We start from the raw sequence: 19031 nt of genomic DNA on the forward strand, positions 1-19031 counted from the left end.
CTTTTGTACATTGAAATAATGTATAGTTGTTGTAGGTCTTGCAATAGTTTCTTAAAGACTATTCATTGCCTATGTACTGTCATTCTGTTTAAGTAATTTCCCAACCAACCTCAGCCAAGTTGTGCCTCATGTGCTCATAATTTCTCTTATTCAAATTTGACATCCTTGCTTCTTAATTAACAACCTCACTTCCAAACATAATGTTTGGTAAAGTGTCACACGAGAGTCTGGTCAGTAAAGTTAAAGCCCACAGATGTTAGGTTGGTCCCATGATAGGAGTTTGAAGTTTACACATAATATAAAACTTGACTATCGTGAACTGCGGGCAGATAGTGGTAAACTTAGAGGACTTAGACTGTTGGAATAAATGGACCCATGGCACCTGATATTTAATACAGAAAAGTGTAAAGTGATACATTTTGGTCGGAGAACAAGGAGAAGCAATATAAAATACAGGACACAATACCAAGGGTTTAGGAACAGGGAACTTGGGGTGCACAAACCATTGAAGGTGGCAGGGAAATTTCTTGCATTTGAATGAACTGCTGTCTGTGCAAATTGTGTAGATTAACATTGTTCCTATGATCAAATCAAAATCTTAGCAGATGGAATATAATGTGGGAAAATGTCAGGTTTTGTACTTTGGCAGGAAGAATAGAAAAGCTGAATAATATTTAAATAGAGAAAGTTGCAGTACAGAGGGATTTGGGGTTCATCATGCGTGAATCACAAAAAGCTAGCAGCCAAGTTCCATGGGTAATAGGAAAGGCAAATGGAACTTTGGCCTTTACTTCAAAGGAAATGGAGTATAAAGGTAGGGAGGCAAAGCAATGCAAGGCGTCAGTCAGACCATACCTAGAATATTATGAATGGTCATGGTCCCTTTATTTAAGGAGGGATATACTAGCATTTTAGAGGCAGTTTAGAGGGGCTTCACTAGGTTGATGCTGGGTATGGAGGGATTATCTTATAAGGAGATGTTGCATAGGTTGGGTCTGTACTCTTTGGAGTTTAGAAGAATGAGAGTTACCCCTTATTGAAACCCTGTAAGATTCTTAGGGAGTTTGATGGTGTTGTTATGGAGAGGTTGTTTCCTCTACTGCTGAGAACTTGGGAGGAATTTCTTCATACACATGGTTGTTATGATCTGGAACGCATGGAATGAAAGTGCAGTGAAATCGGATTCCATCTTAATTTTCAAAAGGCAATTGGACATGTTCTTAAAGAGAATCAACTTGTAGGCTTATGTGGAGAAAATGGGAATTTGGAACTAAATTGGAAGCTCTTTCCAGGAGCTTTTTCTGTTAAGTACGATTTTATGGTTTCTATAATACAGGGAAGGATTTGATGAGCAACAGACAGACTTTTGAGTGCTAAACCATGTGCTTGGATTTTCTTGTGCATATGGAGTTATAACTCCACAATATGTGATTTTTTTAATCAAGATCAGGACATTGTTCTGATTGATTGACCTGCCTTTGTGTTGGTCAAGGAATAGGCTGCAGCAATAGGTATGGAACCTGCAGCTAGGTTGGGAGCAAGGGGCTACAGGTTGGCCAATCTTTGATTTTTACTCCTGGCCCACAAGCAGTGCTGCAAAGATTTGTCCCCAAGCTGTGCTCACCTGAGTTAAATTGCATGAATTCCCCAGGACTCAGAAGTTAGCCAGTTACCACAGAGCAGTAGTTTCAAGGGAATACACTGAGATAGAATCCCTAGTTAGTGACAGGCACCAAAGGAAGACTCTAGTCAGTATAGGAGTAGTAGTGAGAAAGAAGGCTCCTTCATCATTGAACAATAAGGGTGGTGGTACTCAGCCAGTTCAACAAGATATAGTGAGGAAGTAACCCTAATTAGTGCAGATCACAAATGGAGGAATGCTGCATACTCACACTGCACTGCATTATTCTAGCTTTAGGTGTTCGGCATCAATGGCAAGGTAAAATGGGGTGATGTAGTTTCACCTACACTCTTCAAATGTCTGCTGTAGTATCTTTGTTACTGTTGGATCGAGTGAAGTTGCGTCCCCGTAAGAGATTATTAGCCTCTTCAAACATCCCGAGAATGAGAGAGCCTGTCACGGCTCAGCATTGCTCACCCCTCACAATGAGCCAACTCTTTGCAAATAGCATCATACATCATGAATCCTTGAACCTTGATGACGTTGACTGCCGCCACTATTGTGCTTTAATGTGAACTACACGGAAGCCAAAAGCAATGTGCAGGAATTGTGGTAGGACATGCCCAGAACAAATTATCCACACTTCCACCTACCCTGTGAGTGAGAATATGGATTCACTGATGAATTCACACATCTTTGCAGGCAAAGTTTCATTCTGTCTGTTAGCTTTTCAAGAGAGAGCACTGCCATTCAAGGCTAGAAGGTATTTAATGGGAAGTTCAAATCTCCACTCTCCTTCACAGCACAGTGATGTGCTGACAGGAGCAGCACAAAGCATTGCCTCTCTCAGGTTAAATGCTGACCAATAGGATACTTAAGCGGTTCAGGGCAATGCAGCAGTGCAAGTGAACTCAAAAACATGAAAGGTTAACCGGCAATGAAAGAATGAGAAGAAAGTGCCTCAGAACTGTTCCCATCCTGCTGTCTGTTATGAGAGGCTGCACTGAACAACATTTGGATATCTTGTTGGTTGATGCCTTAGTTTAACTCCATGTGATGTTATTGCTATGTTTCACTGATGGCTGCTTTCTCCTGAATGGTAAGGAAGACCTGTAGAGAGTAGATACTTGAAAGTGGGATCACAATCATGCAATCATATTGGTAAAAAGCATTTATTCAGCAATAGAAAATTTCAATGACTGTAAAATTATCCAGGTCCACATGTACTTTGAATAGACCAGAGGCTGTTTGTCATGTATCCAACAGAAAGCTACATAATAAAAGAAAGTCCATACATTGCACATTCATTCTGTAACTGGGTTTCAATAGGCTATGTCTGTGAGATTGACAATAAATAGCTCTACAATGGTTTCTTTGACGTCCCTCCCCATCAATGCCCTGATTCTCATCCTCTTCATCCTCAGAAGATTGCTGTAGATCCCCACTTTCTCTGCACCAGGACATCCTCACTTTGTCAGCTCCAGCTATGAAAAGTACAACATGCCTAAATGAAGCAGCACGCCATTTCTAGGCTATACTGCAAAATCCCACCAAAGCAGTCCAGGCATTGAAACTCACCTTAAGGATGCCAGTGGTCTGTTTCACAATAGCATTGATGATCAAATGTGGGCCGAACACTGATAGAATGGAAGCATTTTAGGAACATAACAACAGGAGTAGGTCATTCAATCTGTTGAACCTGTTCTGCCATTCAATGTGATAATGAATGATCAAATATTTCAATACCTTTTAACCACCCCATCCCATTTTTTACTGTTGAATGCTGTAGGTCAGTGAAAGGGTGTTCTGAAAGCAACAGGGGTACAGTCTATAGTACCCAACCCCTAGAGGATTGTGTCAATGTTGGAGAACCCAGTGCCTGGACGGCTTGACTCTCTTCATCACAGGAGAAGTATATAAACTGGCACAATCTGGAGAAAATGGCATTGGTGACATCCCTGATGTCTTTGTGATTTAAGGTTTGGGAAATGCCATGCGGGTCCTCAAATACTGCGTTTTGATCAAGCTGCTAGTGTAAAAATGAAAGGAAGCTGTAACCTTGATGGCCACAGGATGGGATGACCGGTCACTCCTTCTGAGCGCAAATCCCACTGCAGAAAATGACAGCAAAGTCAGTATGTGGAGTGTCTGTCTATTCACCTCTGCCTCCCTTGGGGGAGCTTCCGCCTGCTGCCTTTTTCTGTTAGGTTATGCAGCAGTTGCTAGAGGTTGCTCTTCCTTCTGGGCTTGCTGAGTATGTTGTAGTTGCTCTCTCCTTCTACACTGTCTTCACCTGTGTACCAAGGTCACAAGTAGGACAGCTTGTTAACATCTAATTTATATTTATTTATTTGACATGACAAGGAATGCAAACTATGTAATGGTCATGATTGCTTGAGGTTGTAATTTTTTATGTTCATTCTTACAGGTGGATGACATACTGATCACTTACAATTTAATGCCAGATAGGTGGAATAACTGAATCAATGGCTATATGTTAATACAGCTGTCCCTAGCAGGGTCTCATATTTCAAAGAATTATAGTCCATCCCTGAAGACAAAACCAATGATTTACATTGTCCACTCTACATATGGTGGCAGCCTCTTGTTATTACAGATTTGAGTTTGAATAAAAGATGGTGAGGTTTCAGTTTTATGGCCCAGTGAGTGACTTTAATACTCTACCTGAAGTGCAGGATTATCTCCCCATTCTTCATGTTTCCTTTTGAGTTGCTGCTCTTGGGTTCCAGATGACCTTTCAGCCTTTATTTTTCCCTTTAAATCACAGCTCTTTTGTCCCCAAATTACTCCCTGTGATCATGACTTTGTGAATTGCCATGCCCTCATTGGCCATACACTCTCTCCATGTAGAGGCCAGAGTGAGGGTCACTTGTGAGAACTTCTCCTGCAGATTCCCCTCTGATGCTCTATGAAATCCCACCCTTCTACCCTGAATTACCCCTTTCACTATAAGCATTCCCTCAGGGTATAAATCATAAGGGTCCTTGGGCTCCAAAATGAAATTGTGAAGGACTGAACTGGTAGGTGAGTTATCCTGTGAATGGCCACGAAGATGCGGTGAGGCAATGCCAACTTGTGTGGACAAAATATGGGGGGGAGCTGTGCCCATGGAGCATACAGGGAAATGGTAGTGAGTTTCTGAAGGCCCGGAGAGGGAATAGGTGATTTGCTGTCATTAGGCAACTGCTCTGACTTTCATGATGAGGATTGGCAGCATCTAATTTCTCAGGTATGCTACGGCCAGTTTGAAGCAGTGTGGAAGTGAGTTGAGATTAGCTAATAATGAGAAACAATTGCATGGAAATAAAGTAGTTACCACTCATTAGCAAGATTCAAAATTCACAGTGAAAATCAGAATTTTTTTTCTCTGTGTTGAGAATCTGAATTTTCCATTCTTGCCAACTTTTCCCAACTTTCTTGATAATGCAAGAAATTACACCCAGTGTATCCAATTCTGCGTACTGCACTTTAGGCAGGATACATCAGAAATGGTGCATGAAAGGTTAATGAGAATGGCTCTCAACGAAACTGATAAACCTCAGATGCAAGCTCAGATTGGAGAACCTGGATTTGTTTCTTTACAGAAGAGAAAGCTGAGATGATATTTCATACTGTGTTATACCTATGAGGAATATAGACAGGGTGGATAGGGAGTCTGTTTCCATTGGTTGAAGGGTTGAGAAAAGAGGCCGATTGGTAAAAGAAGCAACCGTGACCTGAGGAAAAAACATTTAGGCAGTGAGTGGTTAGGATCTGGAATCTACCATCTGACAGTTGTGGAGGCAAATCCAAGCAGACTTTCTAAAGGGAATTGAATAAGGACCTGAAGAGAAAAGAAAATGCTGGTCATGAGGGAAAGGGCTGGAACCTGGTTATTAATGAACTAATCTTGCAGAGACAGCACATTCACAACAGCTGTAATGGCCTCCTTCTGTGCTGTATCTATTTTATGATTACGTTCTACAATATCTTGCAAACAGGTTAAATACGAAGGTTTCAATCCTATTAGAGTATATAAATGGCCAAACCATCTCCAGGTGGAGATTGAAAATCAACTTTATGACTCTAATTGAATCATAATTCTAATTGCAATAAAGCTTTAGAAGAGCTGTGTTAGTGATGTTGACTCTCTATGCAGGCTCTAATTGTTTGTAACTATGATTTCTGATTTTCAGTTTAACTTTCCTCACAATCTGCAGCTCTTGGAGGTGCAGCCCACTTGGTAAATTTCCAAAGCTTGGACGCAGTTGCAGGACTTTTGATGGCTCAACAGTTTTACAATTGCCAAATGGCTGGATTTTCAATCCCAAATGCAGAACACAGGTATTGAGCTTCCTAGAGCAGATTGTCCAACAGAATTTGAAACTGGGATTTACACACTTTGTAATATGAAGTGATGAATCTGCAGTAAACTTTGATGGAAAAGAAAGTTGTAACCAAATGTTTGTAATCCAATTTAATTCCCTGAACATATTTTTGTTCCCATTTCCGAATACATTCATAACCTGTCTTCATAAACTAGTTTTATATTGTTTTAATGTAGTAAAGTATGATTTTGTGAAATTGATTCCATGTGTTCATTACAAAATGCAGATGTAACTGGTAATCTTTTTAATGCATTTTACAGATCACTGCAATTAATACATTGATGTGCCTTGTTAAGTCTTTGTTTTATTTGTATCTGATGCCAGTGACTCTTCCCAAGAAGCTAGATTTCAACAATAATTGGAACTTCTTGTTTTCAATCTCTAAGAAAGAGATTATCAATTGAATAAATAGATCAATAACTGAGTTAGGTTTGTTTTTCAAAGTGTATTTAATAGCATTATTGTCAGAATTTACATCTGGTGAATAATAGTTATTTGTTTCAAATTGCCATAACATAGTGAACATTTGTAATTGGCTATACCACTAAATGTAATACTGCAGTGCAAGATCACATTAGCCTTTTAAAGTGTTGTTCTACAAATTATCTCTGTAGGATTTTGCTGAAAAGTACGTGATGTCTTAAAATTCAATTGCTGTAAATTGTCACTTAATCTTGAAATTATTGCAAATCTTGAATGAGGCTCAGCTGGTAGTAAACTTGCTTTTGAATGATGAAATTGTAGAGTCAACCCCATCAAGGATTTGAGCATATAATTTAACAGTGCCACTCTGGAAGTGCAGATTTGTGGTGCTAAGTGGTTAATAAGATGGTAACTGAGTGCTAGTTCTGGTGCTTTGGTGCACATTAGAGGTTCCTTCATATAATTTGACATGTTTTCCTGTTGCCTTGATGAATTTGGCTTCCCTGGATCAGTTGCTGGTCAAAAATATACTTCCTGGTCATTTATTTAGTAGAATCTCTTTTTGGGACATTGCTGTGCACAAGAGATTTGCATTTTGGGGTTTGGATCTCATGCAAATGTTGATAGTAAACTGCTGCTGCTTGTTGGTAAGATATTGTCTCCTACCCTCATTGTGTTGGAGGGTGGGTCAAGGTCTCAAGAAGGGAGCCATTCTTAAGTAGAGCAGCTCTGAGTCAGAAGACATTTTGTGGACCAGGAAAGGGTATTTCTTGTTCCTTCTAACGCTATAAGAATTCAATTTAAAATATATTTGGCAGTTTTATAAACTGTCTCCAATAAATAACTTAGAGTGTCTCAAATTATGGCACATAATCCTGGTACATTTGACTTCCAGTTCCACACATTTTTACCTGAAATTTGGAAAAAAAAATGCCAAGGTATCTCTTTATAATTCATCGTGAGTCTGTAATGTCAGCCTACTATTTATATAGACGTCACACTAATAGGCAAAATCTAGCAGGTTTATGGGCCAGGGCAGGGAAAGCAGGTACAACCCTTCCCTACCGCCGTCCCTCAGTCCTGACCTTTCCACAATTTTATGGTAGGATGGACATAGCCCAGGCCGACCCATCTGCCCTTGCCCTAGTTGAGGCCCTTAGTGGGCTGTTTCCTGCCCTCTTTTGCTTTTGAAATTATCAGAAAGTGTTTAGGGGTGGCAGAGAAATGGAACATCTGGAAAGGTTGTGGGTGCCTCCCTCACTGGCCCCCTTTCCACATTTCCCAACATCTACCCACTGATGGTTCTCCTTTCACCTCTGTTCCCTCCATCAAGATACCTCTCTCTTCCCACCTCCTCTGGCCTCACCTTCCCATCCCACCTCAACGCCACTTGCACTTACCTGGTCCTGGATTCTGGGGCTTTGAACTTCTTGTAGTGCCAGCCCAGTCCTATTTCAGAGCTCTCAGAACACACACAGCTGCTGGCCATTCTGATTGGCTGCCAGCTGTCTGAGGTGAGACTTCCTCCCAAATGTTGGTGGAAGTCCTGTTTCCTGACAAGTTAATATTCCCTATATGGCTGTGAGGCAGGAAGACATTCCCCGCTGAATGCTTATGCAGCAGGGTGGGAAACCCCATCATCTAAAAAATCCAGGCCAATGAGTTTAATTGTTATTTTAATGAAGAGAGTGGTGAAGGACATAATTAGGTCTGTTCAGGCAGAGGCTTTATTCAAGATTTCAGGGTAAGGAAATGAGAAGAACATACGTTCACTAAGCAAGCCTTCCAAATGTGTTTTTTATAAGTATTTGTTTATGAGCTTTGGTCATTGCTGACAAGACCTGCGTGTATTGTCCATCCCTAATTACCTTTGAGAATGTGGTTCAAGAGCAGCCATCTTGAACTCCAAGGGAGTTCCAGGATTTTGACCTAATGCAAGTAAAGAACATTGAAATAGTTCCAAGTCACCACTACATCTGACTTGGAGGGGAATGTACTGGTTAGTCTTGTTTTCCTAAATTCTAGAGGTCACAGGTTTTGAAAATGTTTTCAAAGGAACCTTGGCAAGTAGTTGCAGTGAATTTTGTAGATGTATATCCTGCTGCCACTGCACCATGGAGGAGGATGGGTATCAATCGCATGGTTTGCTTTTGCTCTGATGTTCTTAGAGTTTCTACATCACAGGAAGAGCCCCTTTAGCCAATTATCAAACATCCATCTGTTCTAATCCCATTTTTCAGCATGGCCACTGGCTATTCTATATGATATTTCATGAGTTCATCTAAGTAGTTTTTCATTGTTTTAAGTGTACCCATTTCTGTCACCTTTTTAGTCAGTGTGCTCCAGATACCCACAACATTCTTGGTGAAAACTCTTTCCTTAAATCCCCTTTAAACTTTCTGCTCCTTACCTTAAAACTGTGCCCCCAGTTATTGACCCTTCTAATAAGGGGAAACGTTTATTCCTGTCTAACCCTGTCTATGCTTCTCAGAACTTTGTACGCACCCCCTTAGCCTTCTTTTTCTAAAGTGAACAACTCCAGACTATCTTAGTCTGTCTACATAGCTGAATTGGTCCAGCGCCGGCAACATCCTGGTGAATCTCTTCTGCACCCTCTCTTGTGCAATCATACCCTTCCTACAGTGAGATGACCAGAACTGCACAGAGTAATCCAGCTGTGGTCTAACTAATGGTACATATAGTTCCATATAACCTCTGTGCTCTTGTATTTAATCTGTTGAGCAATAAAGGTAGGTATTCCATATGCTTTCTTAACCAACTTCTCTATTTGTCTTGTTTTCTTCAAGAATCTATGGCCATGTACAGAAGGTCCTCTGTACTTCATTGGGTCTTACCACGTGCTCCCTTGTCTTATTAGTCCTCCTAAAATGCATCATCTCATACTTTAGGATTAAATTCTATTTGCCATTGTTCAGTTCATCTGACCAACATGGCTATATTATCCTGTAGTTTAAGGTTTTCTTCCTCGCTATTTATCACCCCACTAATTTTCATTTCATCTGCAAACTTCCTGAACATACCTCCTACATTCACATCTGGATCATTACTGTAAACAACAAACAGCAAGTGACCCAGCACTGATTGAAATAGTATGCCTCTGGACACTGATGTCCAGTCACAGAAACAAGATTTGACCATCACACGCTGTTTCCTGTCACTAAGCCTATTCTGGATTCACTTTGCCAAACATCCCTGGATCCCTTGGACTCTTAGCTTCTTAATCAGTTTGCGATGCAAAACCTGGTCAAAAACCTTGCTGAGGTCCATGTTGACTCTCTCAGCCATGTTTCTGTTATGTCTATAGTATCCCAGTCCCCAGAGCCAATCTATGCTCTGAGCTCATCTGCCTTACCAGTCAGGACTCGTGCGTTGAAATAAATGTACTTTAAACCAGAAGCCTTTTCCCTCCTTTACTGTGCCCCTGGCTATCCTGAATAGTAAACTTGTTCTCGATGGCTAATGTATTTTCCCTTGACTTCTCGATGGTCTCTCCCTTACTCAGAGTCCCACCCCCCCACCAAACTAGTTTAAACCTTCCCATGTAACACGAGCAAATCTCCCCGTGAGGATATTGGAACCCCTCTGGTTCAAGTACAACCCGCCTCTTTTGTACAGGTAATCCCTACCCCAGAAGAGATCCCAATGATCAAAGAACTGAAATCTCTGCCCCCTACACCATCTCCTCAGCCACACATTCATCTGGCCTATCTTTCTATTTCTATCCTCACTGGCACGTGGCACTGGGAGTAATCCGGAGATCACTACCCTTGACAGCCTGCTTTTTAACTTTTTACCTAACTTCCTATACTCATTTCGCAGGACCCCATCCCTTTGTCTACCTATCTCATTTGTACCGATGTGCACAATGACCTCTGGCTGTTCACTTTCCCCCTTCAGAATGTTCAGCAACTGCTCAGAGAATCCTTGACCCTGGCACCCACCATCCTGGTGTCTCTTCCGTGGCCACAGAATCTCCTGTCTGTCCCCTTCACAAATGAGTCTCCTATCAGTATTGCTCCGCCTGGTGTACCCTTTTCCTCTGAACCTCAGAGCCAGTCACAGTGCCACTGACCTGACTGCTGCTGTTAGCCCCTGTAAGGTCGTTTCCCCCTCCAACAGTATACAAAACAGTATACCTATTCTTGAGGGGAATCTGCCTCACCCCTTTACCTCTTCTGATGGTCACCCAGCTATCTGCAGCTTAGGAGTGACCACTTTACTATAGCTCTTATTAATGATATTCATCAACCCAGATGATCCTGAACGCATCCACCTCCAGCTCCAGTTCCCTAACGTGGCCTGTCAGGAGCTGCAACCGGGTGTACTTCTCACAGGTGTGGCCACCAGGGACACTGGAAGTCTCCCTGATCTCCCACATCCTGCAAGAGGAGCATGCCATTACCCTAATTGTCATCCCCACTACCTTCAGACTAGACAGAAAGAAAGGAGAGTTAAAGAGCCCTTACCTGTACCCTTGCTCAGCCTCTACATGCAGAAACCTCTTGAACAAAGGCCTCAACACTTCCACTCTAACACTGGCCCACTTTCTTAATGGCTGCCCCATTGTACACCCTTACCTTGCCAGTCATCCTCCTCGCAGAGTGTTTTTTTTCAGTCAGAGGAGGAAGGAGGATGAGAAACACCGGTGTAATGTTTCAGGTTTAACCACACCTTGACACCAGGTTCTCTCTCTGACCTGCTGTGCAGTCATGATGACTATGGCAATGTGTCCCAGAATTCTGCTGTGATAACTCTCATCCACCCTCTGATTTGCCATCTCACAGAAGGTGCCCTGCAGAGGTCTCCTGTACAGTCATGATGACTGTAGCACTATCTCCCAGAATTCCACTATCTCAGCCGCCCTCTGATTCGCTCTGATTTTCTCTTGTTGGACATAGTCACAGCATGGCACTGTGCGAGATAAATGTTGCTTCCTAACTATCAGTTTCAAACCTGAATATTGGCCATGTATTGCTGCATGCTGACACTGTTTTTCATTGTTTGAGAAGTTATGAATAGTACTGAACAGTCTGAACGTACTGAACAACCAGCTTGTGCAGTCATAAACAAATACCCACACTTCTGACCTTGCATTGGATGAAAAAAAGGTCATCAGTGAAGCAATTAAAGACTGGCCTTGGATACTGCCTTGAGGAAATTCTGCAGTAATGTCCTGAGGCTGTGATGATTGGCATACAACAGCTGCAACCATCTTACTTTGTGCGCGAAATGACTCCAACCAGTGGAGATTCTTCCTTTTGATTCCTACTGGATTCAATTTTGCTAAAGAACCTTAATGAATCAAATGCTGTGTTAATGTCAAGAACAGTCAATCTCACCACACCTCTGAAATTCAGTTCTTTTGCACATGCAGTCGTGTGGTCTGGAGTCAAGTGGCCCTGGCAGAAGTCAAACTGAACATTGGTGAGAAGTGATTGATAGCACATTCAATGACATTGTGCATCGTTTTGTAGACGATTGTAAAGAATGATGGGTATTTATTGCCTGCATTGGATTTATCCTGCTTTATGTGGACAAGTCACACTTAAGCAATTTTCCATTTTGCTCACAAGTGATGGAGCTGTTTTGAAACTGCTTGGCTAAGTGGAACACAAGTCTTCAGTACTCCTGCTGGAATGTTGTGAGGGGCAATGGCCTTTGTTGTATCCAATGCGTTCAGCTGTCTCTTTGCTTGAAGTGCAGCAAATCAAATTGGTTGAACACTGACATTTATGATACTGGGGACCTCAGCAGGAGGCTGAGCTGGATTATCTATTCGGGACATCAGGTCATTGCAAATATTTCAGCCTTTTCTTTTACACTGATGTGCTAGGTTTTGCCATCTTTGAGAATGGACATATTCATGGAGTCTCTTCCTCCCATTAGTTGTTCACGGCTGGAATGCAGAGCCTGAGTTGGATTTGGGATCACTTGGATGCTGCTTCTGCTGTTTATGATGCATGTAGTAGCCTAAAGTCAGCTTCACAGTGTCAGTGCCTCATTTTTAGATCTGTCTGATTCTACTCCAGGATGCTGTCCTCAGTGAGCCAGGATTGATTCCTGGCTTCTTGGTAATGGTAGAGAAAGGAACATTCTGGGTCACTTTTGACTCTTGCTGATAGCGCCACACTCTATGACTATCCAATTTTGATTCTGGTTTTAATTCTATTCCATTAGCACAATGATAAGGGTGTCCTCAGTGTGGAGTCAGCACTTTGTCTCCAAGGATAGTGAAGTGGTCACCTCAACTGATAATACCATGAACAAATGCATCTGCAGCAGGTAGATTGTGGGGAAGATCTCAAGTCATTTTTCTTCCCTCTTGTTGGTTCTCTCACCACCTACTACAGGACCACAATGACAAGTACATCCCTTAGGACCTAACCAGCTTGGTCTATGGTAATGTTACTGAGCCACACTCGGCGATGGAAAATGAAGATCCCTGTCCAGAGCACATTCTATTTTCTACCCTTGCTAAACTCTTCCCAGTTGTGGTGAATATAGAGGAGCACTGATTCACCAGCTGAGTGAGGGTGGTTAGGGGTGATCAGTAAGAAAGTTCCTTTACCACATCTGATCTGAAGCTGTGAGACTACATGGGGTTCAAGTCAATGCTGAAGATTCCCAGGAGCACTGTGCGTATACCACTGTGGTGCAGAGGTAATGGATGTATTGGCTGTAATCTTCCAAAGTTCCCTAGATTTTGGAAATGTCTTCAAGAAATGTCTTCAAGAAGGCAAATATAACACCGTTATTCAAGAAAGGAAAGGACAAAAAGTAGCAAACGATAAATCAGTTAGCCTGATATCTGGGAGAATGCTGGAATCCGTAAGAAACTTGTTGTGAACACAGCCCAGTCCATCATGCAAGCCAGCCTTCCATCCATTGACTCCATCTACATCTCTGGCTACCTTGGAAAGGCAGCTAACATTATCAAAGACCCCTCCCACCCAGTTATAATCTCTTCCAACCTTTTCCATCAGCCAGAAAATATAAAAGCTTACACACACGTACCAACATGTTCAAGAGCAGCTTCTTCCCCACAGTTATTAGACTTCTGAATGGACCTCTCTAATCTCAAATCTAATGTTGCTCTTGCCTCTTCTACACCTGCTTTACAGCCGTACCTTTTTATTCCTTGCTCTGTTCTATCACCCTATGGTCTGTCTGCACTGCATTCAAAACAAAACTTTTCAATGTACGTAGGTACATATGACAATAATAAATCAAATCAAATCAAATCAAATTGTGTGACTGAGCACAAAATGTCCATGCAGAAGCATCCTGTGATTGGATTGGAGATGTGCAATGAGGGTTCTAGAAGTTGGCACATATCGGATGTCGTGTACATAGTTGTAGGGTGTGCGTGGAGCATGCCCTGAGATTTTGTTACCTGGTGTCCAACGCAGAGATCCTTTAGAGCAAGCAGCAAGCTGAAGTTGCCAGATAGCCGCTCTGACTTCCATTTTGAGTATCCCTGGTGTCCATTTTACTTGCAGCAGATGGTACAATAGAAATCTGCATATTAATGAGGTGAGATGTTCAGTTTGTAAAGTCATTAATAAGCGGTAAACCCTCTTAATAGGCAATGTGCTTCTGCCTAGTGAGAATGTGGTCCTGATGCCCAGAATTTAGTTAAAAGATGCGCTAGTTATTCTTGCCATTGAAGTAGGCCTCAGTGGACTTCTCATATTGATTCTGACACATTTCTCACCACAGACCATGTTTTTCAGGTCCCTATAGGGTTCTGCCATACAAAACAATCAAGACGTGTGAACGTAGTCTTGGGGCAGAATGATTAAATGAATCACTCGACACCCTGCTCCACTTCCAGCATCAAAGAGTTTACAGCCGGTTCTGTTATAACGTGTATTCCGTCAACACGAATTGGCTGTAATGCAATTGATGAATCGAGGAACACTATTTCTAAAATGCAAACATGTGTTGGCTAATACACGGCTCCATCGGTGCGCAGAGGAGTACGCATTTCATCATGAATACATACAATGTTAGCACCGAAAGAGTCTCTGCGCCAGCATGACGTGATCATTTTGCGGTCTTTGTCGTGAAGTGCGTTCTGTGAGAGGTACAGTGCAACCTCCTCCCCCATCAAGTCATCTTGACATTTTTCAAGGTAAAGTGTTAAATTTACTTTTATTTCATTATCAGATATGAATAAGACATTTATTCAAATTGTGCTATCATTTGTGTTAGACTTTTGAGTGGTGGTCTGCCCCTAACCCCACTTTTCCCATAGGCCCCGTTATTTCTGTAGCATGATTTTCTATAATGCGACATTGCACGGGAATGCAACTATCACTTTGTAGCAGAACTGACTGTATTGTTGTACATTGATGAGGAGAAAAGCCCTGTGCAAGCCAGAGGCTTCTCCACTCAACAAAGGAAAATATATACTTGTTATATATTTACTTTTAGCCTGCTTTTGGCTGATACAAACCAATTGTATTATTAATTGATTACAAACACATCCAATCAGGGTTAATCATTTGACTGTGGTCAGCTTTAAGTCATCCCATGATCTCATGATGTTTACCAAACCTCCTTATCACTTATCACTTCACAATACATCATGTTCATTACTTTCCAGAGTTTAGACTCCAGCAATAATCTCTGCTAATCAGAAGGGTCATTTTCCAGATGTCTTTGACTGAATATCCTCAGGAATGCGGTTAAATCACTTAATGACTGTATACTTAAAACTCATGCAACTATAATTACCTGGCCTGCTTAACTAATTAGGTCAGTCTCCTTCTTTCTATCCCATGCTAAATATCAAACGTTGGTCTGGCTTGAAAAGGAGTTTTTATCAATATTTCTCAAAGATGTACCATATCAAGCTGTCTCCATACAAACAGCTATATCTGCTTCAGTTTCAACAGAGTCCAATTTATGCATTTCACAAGACCCTTGTGTGTTATCTTCATTTTGTAACCATGGATATGCTCCTTCTATGAATGCTACGATTGCTCTTGTTTATATTTTAGCTTCAAACAGTAGACTATGGAAGCTGCTGTTTCAGCTAAAAATCTTCTCAGCCATTTTATGTCAACTGAGAGCCACTTTCAGCCATTTTAAGCTGTTTTCGCCATGAGCAGCCCTAACAGCAGTTTTACAAAATAAAATTTGTATTTGATGTGTTTGTGTGTATTCATTGAAGGTTTAACAATCTGTAACAAGATGTAAAGAAAAACCAATCAATGATGCTGAATGCAGCAGTACAGAACAATTGGAGTGTCCTCATACATGAAATACAAAATGTTAGCATGAGAGTAGAGCAAACAATTAAGAAGATATGGAAAGTTGGCCTTTATTGTAAGAGTGATGGAATATAAATATTGGGAAGTCTCAGTACAACTGGACAGGGTTTTGATGGGACTGAAGCACTAGAAAAGTGTGTAGCTTTAGCAGGATATTGTTATGATCCCAGTTGTTGTTATTACTGAGCAAGTCTGATCCCAGACTGAAATCTGGCTTGCCAGATCATGTTTTGTTTTGGTTTGGGGGTTTTTATAAGGTGGCTTCTCACTGAGACAGGAGCACACAATATTGCAGATTTTGTTTTAACAATATAACAATTTTATTAAGCAAAAGAAATGAAAATAAAATAGAATGAACTAATCTATTCACTTATAGTACAAATTCAAAGACTTTTAAACACACAAAATATAATCCCATAAATCCCAAAATATTCTTTTATAAGATTAAAAAAATCAACATCCCTTGTACAGTACCTAACAGCAATCCTTGTACAGTACTCCCACCAGAATTCCTTTCTCTACTACCCCCATAAATTTAAGAAAACTCTGACTTTAACTCATGGACTAGAACCTTCGATGTCTTATTCCCGAGGCTGTCATACAAACTGAGTTTAAACAAACTCAATCAAGTCCTCTTCAGGGTTTTATCCCAACACTCCTGGGCTGGGACTATTGCAAACTCCTTACTCTAAGGTAATTTAGTTTTATATTCTCTCCCATTCTCATGAGCATAATACTGTCCAAAACAATGTAAAACTAAAACATATAAACCTCTTCCTCTAAGCTTTAAAGAATCTCCCAGTCCAGGAAGTTCCAACTGAAACCTTTAGGTACAATTCCATACCTTGTTAGGTCATAAAATTTGAAAGTAATCAAAAACTCATTATGCTGTCAAAGCAGCTCTTACAAACTGTTTCTAAATAAATCACTACAGAAATACTTTACAAGTTAATTAATAACTTCCCAAACAGAAACCTACAGCTTGCTAAGTCAAAATTCAAAACCGAATCTTAGAATAAATGATATTAAATACATATATTATTAATCAAATAGTTTATATTATAATATGAGTACATTACAGGCAGTTCAGAGAAGGTTCAGTAGGTTATTCCTGAGATGAGGGGATTGATTTATTAGGCAATCTTGAGAGGGTTGAGCCTATACTCATTGAAGTTTAGAAGATTGAGAGGTGAAAAATGTAAGAGTCTGAGGGACTTCTACAGGGTGCGTGCTGAGAGGATATTTCCCCTAGTGGAGCAATCTAGAACTAGACCACATAATTTCACAATAAGGATTCACCCATTTAAGACTGAGATGAGGAAGAATTTCTTCATCCAGAGGGTTGTCAATCTTTGGAATTCTCTACCTTAGTATAACCTCCTATGTGCAGCCTATCCTTACCTATTGTCTTCTGATAGGCATAGCTAGTGATGCTGTCTGTTGACGCTCTTGCTGTTTATTTTGCCCAAGACTGCGGGTTTGAGTTCCACCTGCTTCAGTTGTGTGTAATAACATTGGGATCAGCCATGATTCTATTCAATGGTGGAGCAGTCTTGAGGGGCCAAATGGCCTAGTTCTGTTCGCATTTCTTGTGCTCTTATTTCTGAACAGGTTGATTTGAAAATATCTACCCTCCATCATCCAAATGGAGCGGCACGGTGGCTCAGTGGTTAGCACTGCTGCATTACAGTGCCAGGGACCCGGGTTTGATTTCAGCCTTGGGTGATGTCTGTGTAGAGTTTGCGCATTCTCCCTGTGTCTGCGTGGGTTTCCTCCAGGTGCTCCGGTTTCCTCCCAAAGTCCAAAGATGTGCAGGGTAGGTGGATTGGCCGTGCTAAATTGCCCGTAGTGCCCAGGGATGTTTAGGTTAGCTGGGTTAGACATGGGAAATGCAGGGGTAGGGAATTGGGTCTGGGTGGGATGCTCTTTGGAGGGGCGGTGTGGCCTTGTGGGGCCAAATGGCCTGTTTCCACCCTGTAGGGATTCTATGAGATAATTCCATGAGATATTCAAATCGAACTAGGAATAACAGCATCAATGGTGGATGTTAATGAGGTTAAATAAGGCAAAGCAAAAATCAGGAAGCTAATATTCTGGAAGCTGTTATATTTCTAGTTATCCAAAGAGCACAGGGCGCACGAATCCTCACATCAATAAGTACCTCTCTGAGTGCTGCTTCAGTTGCTTAAAAAGACCAATTCCATCAGGTTTTACTGGTGCATTTGGCAGTATTTCTGTAATTTTGTGTGAGAATTGCATTGAAGTGTCCCATTTTACACATCTTCATGGGGGTCCCAATTTCTTTTCCTGGAATGACAGAACAAATGATTTTTGAATCCTGCAATAACTTTCAATGGCTTTGTAAAATGTTGCTGCTTTTATAAAGTTACACAACATTCACAAAATTTCACTTCACCCCCTTGGTCAGAATAATCACTATTCTTTTTGAAACGATTCTTTTAATTTGAGAAATCAGACATTATTTATTTGCACATTTTGTGCAGTTTATGTTTGTACTTTTAAGACATTTACATTTAATCTTTTACAGTACTGTCATCTCTTGGGGAAGGAGTCGAGGAAAGGACGCATTTGAATATTTGCTCAAGCAATTTCCATCCACTCCTTATTCAATAGTCAGTGACAGTTTTGACATTTTTGATGCCTGTAAGCAAATCTGGGGAGACGATCTTAAAGATTGAGTTGAGCAAACGAATAAGGATTTAATGGTGGTTATTCAACCTGATTCAGGGAATCCTGTCGATATGATTATGGATATACTTAGAACTAATATTAGGGAGTTTGTACCAATACTACTGCAGTACACTGCAACTGTGATTACAGACCAGATTTATACTTCTATATGTGGAATATTCTTCCCATACAAATGTTGTAAGGTATAGCTCAGATTCCAGTGCAGGTAAATGCGTGTATTGAATGTCCTATTTACCTCCCTAATAGTACAATGTCATGTTATCAAGTCAGTGAACTCTTGTTATAGACAGAAATAAACTTTCTACAATTACAGATATAGCAGGAACTGCAGATGCTGGAGAATCCAAGACAGTGGTCAAGAACGCCCTCAACCTTGTCTCCCACATCTCCCGCAACTCATCCCTCACACACCGTCCCTGCAATAACAACCAAAAAAGAATCCCCCTCCACCTCACGTACCACCCCACCAACCTCTGGATCCAACGCATCATCCTCCGACACTTCCGCCATCTGCAATCCGACCCCACCACCAAAGACATCTTTCCCTCCCCACCCTTATCTGCTTTCCGGAGGGACCACTCTCTCCGT

The 19031-nt window shown here is 41.2% G+C and overlaps 1 protein-coding gene across 1 annotated transcript in view; it reads left to right on the forward strand.

Annotated features, from left to right (window-relative positions):
• nampt2 (nicotinamide phosphoribosyltransferase 2) overlaps window positions 1-19031 on the forward strand; it is a gene marked incomplete at its 5' end in the record, with an annotated part of 47914 nt that overhangs the window by 18010 nt on the left and 10873 nt on the right. The window contains 2 exon segments of the mRNA XM_048606731.1: window positions 5833-5965; window positions 18280-18562. Coding sequence (XP_048462688.1) covers window positions 5833-5965; window positions 18280-18562 — 416 coding nt within the window.

The sequence above is a fragment of the Rhincodon typus genome, chromosome 16 (assembly GCF_021869965.1).
Source record: "Rhincodon typus isolate 14 chromosome 16, sRhiTyp1.1, whole genome shotgun sequence".
In the NCBI taxonomy this organism is placed as follows: Eukaryota; Metazoa; Chordata; class Chondrichthyes; order Orectolobiformes; family Rhincodontidae; genus Rhincodon; species Rhincodon typus.